General features: G+C 33.8%; 2 protein-coding genes across 2 annotated transcripts; one reads left to right on the top strand and one right to left on the bottom strand.

The window, feature by feature from the left end:
- Nucleotides 1-1,773: 1,773 nt before the first annotated feature.
- Nucleotides 1,774-6,949, top strand: LOC111785696 (probable LRR receptor-like serine/threonine-protein kinase At1g63430). The gene is made up of 12 exons (XM_023666078.1): nt 1,774-2,541; nt 2,921-3,059; nt 3,163-3,378; nt 3,478-3,627; nt 4,341-4,451; nt 4,532-4,596; nt 4,995-5,249; nt 5,333-5,538; nt 5,618-5,750; nt 5,835-5,989; nt 6,085-6,300; nt 6,417-6,949. Exons 1-12 carry the CDS (start codon nt 2,457-2,459, stop codon nt 6,660-6,662), a joined length of 1,977 nt encoding a protein of 658 aa, XP_023521846.1. The 5' UTR covers nt 1,774-2,456; the 3' UTR covers nt 6,663-6,949.
- LOC111785695 (glutathione S-transferase T1-like) lies at nt 6,898-8,844 on the bottom strand (the record flags this gene model as incomplete). Its single annotated transcript, XM_023666077.1, has 5 exons — nt 6,898-7,266; nt 7,367-7,572; nt 7,730-7,809; nt 8,211-8,264; nt 8,705-8,844. Coding segments are annotated over 5 exons (657 nt in total), but the record flags the coding sequence as incomplete, so codon positions are not given.
- Between the last annotated feature and the right edge of the window lie 805 nt (nt 8,845-9,649).

Here is a 9,649-nt window from a genome sequence, read left to right as displayed (position 1 = left end):
TTTATAGTCAAATCACCAAACATTTGAAAATGACTTGTTTTTTAATCTAATTTGATGAATCTAGTAGGAATGAGACAGCCTACCTTAAAATCCACCTAAAATATTTCACCCATACACCTTTAATTCTAAAATATAAAGATTAAGGAGAATTTTTTTTTTTTTTCATTTTTAACCAAAATTTCAATTTATTCTTTTAAGTGTTACAATTTTTTACTTTATGTAAAATCAAATTTAAATTTGTGAAAAATTTGATATTAATGAAATTAGTGAATTTACCTTTTTGTTAAAATTAGTACAATTTAACTAAATTTAACAGAAACTAAGAGTATGAATTAGTTTTTTTTTAGTCTATTATGGGAGAAAAAACACATAAATATAAAAATATAAAATAATTTAAAAAAATTTAATGGGGGATCCTATAATTTGGCCATTAAGGAAAACCCCACATTAAAAAAAAAGGGTAATTTTATTAACTTTAGTCAATCCACCAAAAGCATTAATTGAAAGGGAAAAAAAAAAGAAAAAAAAAAAAGAAAAGCATTTTTTTTTTAATTTTTTAATTTATAATAATGGTGGTTGCCTTTTTTTTAGACTGTTGCTTAGAAGCATCATCATTGAGAGGGTTGCTTCATGTTTAGGCAAGCAATCACTCTGTCTTCTCTTATTTCTATAATTTATTAACAAATTGTTTTTTCTTTTAATACGGAAATTTCCCTTTGTATTTGTATTTATTATCGAACTAAAGAAAATAATAATAATTATTATTACGATAAAAGCTTTTAACAACGTCCTAGACTATGAATAAATCACGTCATGTTGGATGGTACATTATTCATTATTTTCAAAGATAATAATAAGAGTTTTATTTATTAAATTATTGTCATATTCATGAATTTATTTGCCTTAAATTAAACAATTATTAAAAGAAATAAAAAATAAAAAAAAATGGTGAGAATTATGAGTAGTGTAGTGTGTAAGGCGGTGTTTGGGGGACCAAATTGTTGGAGATATTTAAGAATGGGTTATATCAGAGATGCTGAGTTATTATTTATTCCATATATTTAAATTTTTATTTATTCCATTTTCTCCCATTTTTTTAAAAAATTATATATTATTGCCACTTCTCCTCCCTCACAACTCAATAAAATATATTCTTTTAATTTAGTCAAACTTAAATTCAAATAATTAGATGTTAATAAATGATGGAATAATTTTAGCATATTCATTAAAATACCATCACTTCTTTTTTATTAAATTTGTTTTTTCATTAATACTTTCATGTTTTCTTTTTTATTTTATGTATAATAAATTTTAAATTGAATTAACCAAATTCATAAAATGATTTATTAGATCAAAATTAAATGATTGAGAATATACTAAATAGAAGATAATTATTTTAAAATATTTATCATACACATTTTTATATTTTCAACCCATAATTAAAAGTTTGTTAATTTATTATTAAATAATCAAATAATAATTGGCACGTACGATTTATTATTAAACATTTTTTTTAAATATTATAATTCACATTTGATTATCATAAATTTGTTATTTTAAAAAATTAGCTTTTAAAAAAATACTTTCATTTAGTTAAAATATATCATGAAATTTATAAAATATTAAAAAAAATGATATAGAAGGTGGGTAGTAAAAAGGATAATGGAAAAAAAGAAAATTCCATAAGAAATAATTAAGGGAAGAAGATTAAACAAATCTCAGTTGTAATTCAATGATTAGCAAAATATAGTTAAAAGAAGATGATGTTTTTGTGTACCATCCAATTCCAAGCCGAACCAACCACATGGATGCAAGAAGAAGAAGAAGAAGAAGAAGAAGAAGAAGAAGAAGAATCTGAACCACCGTGGTTTCGTTTTAAAGATAAAGCAAATAGGAACAGCCGAATCAAGGTGGGCAGCTGCCGAAACCTCCAGATTTGGCTCCCAAAAGTTGCAGGGCAACATTCTCAATCTCATTTCCCACTTTAATCCTATCTATCGCTTTCCTTTCTTCCATTTTCGCAACCCATTTCCTTTTCTTCTCCCTCTTTTACTGTTCCCCCAAACCTCTCTTTCAATCCAAGTTTGAGCGCTTAACTTAAGGGTTCTTCATTTTTCAAAACTTACCCTCTTTTTCTCTAGTTTTTGCGAGTAATGAAGTCTTCGCTCTTCTGGGTTTCATCTCACTTGATTAGTGTACTAATTGAGTTTCAGAATCGACCCATTTTCTCGTAATATTGGAGATTAGTAGATTACTGTGTTAGTAGGATCTGGGAGTGGGAGAATGCAGAGCTATTTTACTGATAGGAACTACTACTACATCTCCTATTTACCCGATTTCCTTCTGCTGTTTCCGCCTTCTTCATCATTTTGTTTTGGGTTTCTTTCGTTTCTTTGGGCAATGCGGGTTCATTGAGCTATCTGGGTTTTGTTCTTCTTTGGGAAAACTGAGAGAGAATGGGACATTTTGCTTCTGTTCACATTTTCTGTCTGATCTCTGCAGTTCTGATTGTGACTAGTGATTCGTTTGCATCGAATGAAGGTAGATGATCTTATTCTCTGCTAGATCTTGATCTTTTCAGGGCATATTTTATAAATTTGTTGAGTTGGGCAATTTCAAGAGATAATATGCTTAGTTTTGTCTTAGAATTGACTTCATAAAAAACAGTCGGTTCAGAAATGGTAAGTGGAAATAAACAGCTCTGAGCAAATCCTGTGTTGTGAAGTGATGCGGAGTTCTAGTAGTGGGATCCGGATCTTGGTCAAATCATGCTTCTAATTCTGCTTTTAGATCAAATTTTCCTCTATTTGCTTAGTGATGTTTCTTTATCTGGTTCAAGTTCTATCAATATGCTAAGCAGAGAGAAGGAACTCGTAGACTTATGTTTGGGATGTTCTTGGTTTTCCATTTTTTTCTTCAGCGTCGGCTCTTAAAACCTTCAAAGAACAAATATATGAAGACCCAAAACGAATTTTTGTAAGTTGGAATTTACAAGCTGAAAATCCTTGTAACTGGTCTGGCATTGCCTGTTCTCCGGATGGAGGCCATGTTATAAAGCTGTAAGTACGTTTCTTATGTTTTGTGGCTCTTTTTCTTTTCTTTTGCTCTTGTTCATCTATTATAGCTTAAATCTACCGCACTGCGTTGGGTTTGATGTTGTAGTGACATTTCTGGGGCGTTGCTGAAAGGATCTCTAGCACCAAGCTTGGGTCAACTCAGCTTCCTGCAAGAACTGTATCTTCATGGCAACAATCTGTTGGGTACAATACCAAAGGAGCTGGGGTTATTAAAGAAACTTAAGGTTCTTGATTTGGGGACGAATCAACTCTCTGGCCCGATCCCTTCAGAGATTGGGAGTTTAACAGATGTCCTGAAAATGTGAAAGCAAATGACTCTGTTTTTCTTCTGATTTAGCTTTGAATTTGCTTCTTCACGAACTTTTTCTTACTGTTCTTGGTTTCCTCTTTGTCATTGCAGCAACTTGGGATCAAACGGATTGACTGGGAGGATACCCCCTGAGCTGGGAAAATTGAGATACCTCAGAGAACTTAGGTTGGATAGGAACAAACTTCAAGGACCCATTCCTGGTGGCGACAATTCAGCGTATACGTCCAATATGCATAGAATGTAAGTATTTGCATGTCTAGTGGTAAGCAGTTGGGATAGTATGCACCATAAGTTTGTGGTTAATAGCCATAATCGACAGTATTACTAGATGAATGCTCCCCATTTGGCTTATGAGCATAAGTACACTTGAGTTATAAATTGTGAAGTAATTCGAAGTGATTCTAATTCAATGTCCAGAGTTGTGATTAACACCAGAAAGTTTGTGTGAGATCTCACGTCGGTTGGAGAGGAGAACAAACATTCCTTATAAGGGTGTGAAAACCTCTCCCTAGCAAAATCGTTTTAAAACTGTGAGGCTACGACAATACATAACGGGTGACAATATCTGCTAGTAGTGGGCTTGGGCTGTTACAAATGGTATTAGAGCCAAACACCAACCCAAGAGGGGTGGATTGTGAGATCCCACATTAGTTGGAGAGGAGAACGAAACATTTCTTATAAGGGTGTGGAAACCTCTCCCCATCAGACGCGTTTTAAAATTGTGAGGTTGACGACGATATATAACGGGTCAAAGCGGACAATGTCTACTAGCGGTGAGTTTGTTTTGTTTATGTTCATTATGTTGAGATCATGATGATGTTGCAAAGGTTCCCTGTTCGTTCTTAAATATTTGTTTCCCTTTCAAAGTTTGAGGGGCTTCTTAAATGACTGAAGAAACCCTGCTTTAGAACTCAATTCAAGGTTTTAGGTACCTTCTTATCATTACGTTTCAGGTATGCTTCAAATCCAACTGGCTTCTGTCACTCAACTGAGCTTAAGTTCGCAGATTTTTCATACAATTTCTTCGTTGGGAAAATACCCAAGTGCTTGGATTATCTTCCAAGGTAACACATATCTTGTTTTTCTTTCATCTTGGATCATATTCATTCCATTCCTTAACTTCTGCTGATTACATTCGGTGCAGGTCAAGTTTTCGAGGAAATTGCCTTCAATACAATGATCCTAAACAGCGAACTGCAGCTCAGTGTGGTATGATTGACCTTGTTTCTTACTGTCTTTATGTATGCGTATATAGATATGGATGAACAAGCTATAGGCTTCTAGTTGTTTGCTTAAGTATATGTTAACTAAATTTAGTAAACCAATATTTTGAAGAACACACAGATATGCAACTATTTCCGCTCGTGTTGATTGTAAGTTGTTAATCCATTATGTTTTGGTCTCTGAGCTACAAGGGGAAGTGCCCCATAGGGAATAGTTTGTGGCGGGCCCAGGTTTGATATATCAATGCCAAGGTCTTGGATTTGAACACCCAAATATGCAACTATTTCATTTGCTAGACTTTCTATGATTAAATGGCCATCACCAATAGCTATTGACAAATGAATTCTGGTCACTCAAGTTTGTGATTACAATGTCTGTTGCAGGTGGTGTTGCTCCACCTGCTAGATCACACTCAGGAGGCAACTCAAAGCACATACCCGTTCAGCATGATTCCAAGCACCAAAAGACTTCAAAACCTTCTTGGCTTCTAACCCTCAAAATCATCACTGGAGTCACGACAGGTTCTCTATTTATAGTCGCTTTGATCACTTCTCTTCGAAAATGCAACGGAAAATCCTCGATCATCATCCCATGGAAGAAATCCTCAAGTGGGAAGGATCATGTTACTCTTTACATTGGTTCGTTTCGTAACCTTAATTTCTTCACATCGTTGTACTTATCGTATATGATGTTTGCCTAAGCTTTTGTTATTTATTGATAGACACTGAGATGCTGAAAGATGTACCAAGCATCAGCAGGCAAGATCTTGAAGTAGCCTGTGAAGATTTCAGTAATATTATTGGCTCCTCACCAGACAGTTTGGTATACAAAGGCACCATGAAAGGTGGACCTGAGATTGCTGTTATCTCAATATGCATTAAAGAAGATAACTGGACCGACTATCTCGAGCTCTATTTTCAGCGAGAGGTAAGTATTCATTTTGGAAGACGTTTGAACCCTGGTGTATAAACAATTAAGTGGTTGTTTTTGTTCAATTCCCCTTCAGGTGGCAGATCTAGCCAGGCTAAATCATGAGAATGTAGGAAAGTTGCTAGGGTATTGTAAAGAAAGCAGTCCATTTACAAGGATGCTGGTTTTTGAGTATGCATCAAATGGAACATTGTATGAACACCTTCATTGTAAGTAGAGTTTCTCTTTTGAACTCCTTTACCCAGCTCATTACTTTCTCTTTGAATACCATTTGATTATTTGTCTGCCTCCAGATGGAGAAGGTTGTTTATCCTGGACACGACGAATGAATATTATTTTAGGCATTGCCCGCGGACTGAAGTATCTTCATAGTGAACTTCAACCACCATTTACTATATCAGAGTTGAATTCTGGTGCTGTTTATCTTACAGATGATTTTTCACCCAAGGTTTGCCATAATACAAACCCCCTGAAATGTGTCTTTTTAAATCCAATCTTACAAAAGAATCTTTTATAACCCTTGAATCTTGGCTTCAACTGCAGCTGGTTGACTTTGAAAGCTGGAAGACCATTCTTTCAAGGTCCGAAAAGAACTCGGGATCCATTGGAAGCCAAGTCAATCAATGTATTCTCCCAAATTCTCTTGAACCACGTCATCTCGACATCGAAAGTAACATCTACGCATTCGGTATTCTTTTACTGGAAGTAGTCAGTGGGAGACCTCCATACTGTAAGGACAAAGAATGCTTGGTGGACTGGGTGAGAAACTCACTTATCTTTGAGCTTTTTGACACAAACTTTGTTGTTACAATAATGTTGAACCATTGATTCTACTGGGCAGAAAAACTAAAAATTAGCCTTTTCTTTCTAATCAGGCCAAGGAATTCCTCGGATCGCCCGACGCAATGTCTTGCTTAGTAGACCCCGAAGTGAAGCATTTTGCTGATGAAGATCTGAGGGCGATATGTGAGGTGGTAAATCTTTGCATTCATCCACAACCTGCGATGCTGGTTTGTATGAAGGACTTGTGCAACATGTTAGAGACCAGAATTGACACCACGGTCTCTGTTGAGTTGAAGGCATCTTCACTTGCTTGGGCTGAACTTGCACTTTCTTCATAGATGAGGTTCAAGCTAACACATAGATGATCAGATATATAAAAATATATATATATACACACAGAAATGTAACACTTTTTCTTTTTCTAGTTTGAGTTTCTTTCTGTTATTGTAAATGCTATGAGTATCAGAGCAGATGAGGTTCGGGCATAAATGCATCAGATTATTCAGGAAGGAAGCCCCTAATCTTGAAATAGTTATTGAAGCATCAAGGAGGTTTCATGAACATGTTCGTCTATGACTAAAAATACATATTTCTCTTATATATATATACATAGTTTTGGTTTGAATACATTTTTTTTGTTTGATATCTATATGGTTCTCAAAGTTTACTTCAGCTCTTGAGGTTTGGAAACTAATTCTAAATAGTCCATAGCCTCATTTAACTACAAGTTAACCAACCAAAGCACAATGTGATAGTTAAGTAGCTTCACATCTTTGAAGTAAATTTCTCTACGCCCTGCTTTATAAGGTCTGTCTTGAGCTTGTAGAGAGGCCTATGAACCTCATCAAATTGCGGGTTCGTAGCATTTCTAGTATTCTCAATCCACTCCCTCACTTTCAGGTGCGGACCCAGAATACGATTCCGATCCTTCTCATCCAAAAGCTGCATTTCAACAAGTCCATGACACAATTAGAACTAGTGAAAACTAAATTAGGGGGGAAGACAATAAGTTCAGCCCTAAACGTAATTAGAACCAGTGTACCTGTAGTTGCGTAATTTCACAAACCAAGCTAAGATCAGCTATGGAGGGTTTAAAGCCACCCAGCAAAAACTTCCCATTCCCCTTCAGCCAAACCGACTCGATTTTCGAAAGCGACTTGGATAAAAGCATCTCAGCTTCAGAAGCTACTTGAGGATCTGGAGTACGTCCAAACAAAGGTGCTAGAACAGTATTGAATACAAGAAGAGCTGAAAAAGATAAAGGCGAAGGGCAAAATAAGTCATTGCTCGTTTGAAAAGATAAAACAGTGCCATACTTCTCTGCTATCTATATGAATAAGAAACAAGTACTAAGAAGTTGGATTGCATTTAGAATTATCAGAAAGAAAGAACATCTTTAACATACCTGAACCACGGCGTAAATTAGAATGATGCCAATCCAGAACTGAATGAATTTTAGCCCTCCTGGAAAGATCAGCTGGATACCTAGTAACATGAACAGATATCTGTTACAAGACCTGAGCATACTAAAATTGCTCTTACAATCAGGGGTGCTAAAGAATTGAAGATATGCATGAGCAGATTGATGAACTCGGCAATACCGTTTAGAACCAAGTTGTTAGGTTCAACTAAGTACTAAACTACTTCCTCTTTAAGATCAGAAATCAAAACAATAAAGGAACCATGAAACCAAAAACCAACAGAAAGCAAATCTATCAGCCCTTCCGTTTGTTGGACAATAAATTAGGAAAAGAAGAACGTTTAAAAAAAAAAAGATACACTAAAATCACGCATACTAAAGCAGGACAAGTCTCCAACACATATGGAAGCCATTCATATTAATCAAGAAAGCTGCAGAACAATAGGAGAAATGAGAAACCACTTACCAGTGATCTGCCACACCAGGAAACGCACAAGAAAGATAGATAAGAATAGCATGACTGCCAAAACAAAATGAAACAATACACAATATTAAAAACAACATAATAGCTGAATCAAAATTGGGGAAGCAGGCTTGTGGCTGCCTACACAGAAGTTGCAAAAAGTGCTGTGATAACCTAGATATTACTGTAAGCGTCAATCGAGGCAATGAAAAGCTCGGTTACGAGAATATAAAGCACATCGTAGCCTCAATTGAACTAGAAAAGTGATGTGATAAGGAAAACACATCTTAAAAGGAAGTAATAGCTGTGCATTGTTTATCAAAAATTGCAGAGTTGAAGAGATGAATATCAAAGTAGATATTTAAAGCAGAGGATCCACAAGGGCAAGCATAAATCTAGAAAATAATTTACGCAAACGAGTATGATGATATTTCCAACCCCCCAACTCTAGGTGGATAACAATATCCAAAAATGTTCCAATATAAATCTTTCGTTACCTCTCGAACAGCTTAAATCTTCCATCAACAATGGCGGGAACCTTTCCCATTGGGTTGATCTCTACAAGAAAAATCCAAAAGTCTATTAGAGACGAAAAATGTAGAACAGAAATAAAATAGAAGAAATAATCCACAGAAAATCATGCTTTCAACTTTCAACTAATCAGCAATATTTTGTCATCACTCTATGGGGATTTATCTTAGCTTAAATTTCATTTTTAATGCTAAATTTTTTATAAAAATAATAATTTAGTTTCGCTTTATAATAATTTAATCCTTCAAATTTAATTTATAACCATTTAATTTTTATATTTTAAATTTTTTAATAATGTAGCCTTTATAGTAATAGATTAATCAAAATTGAATGTAAATTTCTATTAATTTATCATTTAATATTTTAGAATTTTTAATTAGTTTATTGATATATAAATGGGTTGAAATGGATATTTGATAAACAAATGTTAAATGAAAAAAAACATTTTTTTTTTAATAAAATAAGAACAAAAATAACGAAGACATGAAACCTCCATTATTTAAAAGTCAAATATGACAAAATATTTTTTTTTATTTTTTATTTTTATAAATTAAAGTCTATAAACACTGTAAAATAAAAATTAAATTAGTTAAAAGTTTATTATATATTAAAATGATTTTGTTACACACAAATTTATACCTAGAATTATTAATTCTTTTAAGGTTTGATCTCCCTATAAATTTAAACTATTTTATGAAGGTAGGTTTGTGCCCACTAAAACATATTACAACTTGACTTTATTTAATTACTTTCTAAAGTCAATCGAACAAAACATAAAAATAATCAATTTTAGAAAAGTCAACTACGAAGGGATGAAAATAAATTTTATTTATGTATAACAATAGTTATATTTTCTAAAAGTTGAAAGTTAAGGTAAATTATTGTAGGGTGAATCTAAAGATCTCCTCAAA

Source organism: Cucurbita pepo, unplaced genomic scaffold (assembly GCF_002806865.2).
Source record: "Cucurbita pepo subsp. pepo cultivar mu-cu-16 unplaced genomic scaffold, ASM280686v2 Cp4.1_scaffold000649, whole genome shotgun sequence".
Classification (NCBI taxonomy): Eukaryota; Viridiplantae; Streptophyta; class Magnoliopsida; order Cucurbitales; family Cucurbitaceae; genus Cucurbita; species Cucurbita pepo.
Note: the sequence above shows the minus strand (reverse complement) of the source record. Positions and strands in the feature narration are given on the sequence as shown.

Excerpts from the sequence above, each read along its gene's own strand:
- LOC111785696 (XM_023666078.1), top strand. The coding sequence starts at position 2,457 with ATGGGACATTTTGCTTCTGTTCACATTTTCTGTCTGATCTCTGCAGTT. Across the intron at positions 3,379-3,477 it reads TTAACAGATGTCCTGAAAAT|CAACTTGGGATCAAACGGAT; the intron begins GTGAAAGCAAAT and ends TTGTCATTGCAG. Across the intron at positions 5,990-6,084 it reads CAGATGATTTTTCACCCAAG|CTGGTTGACTTTGAAAGCTG; the intron begins GTTTGCCATAAT and ends CTTCAACTGCAG.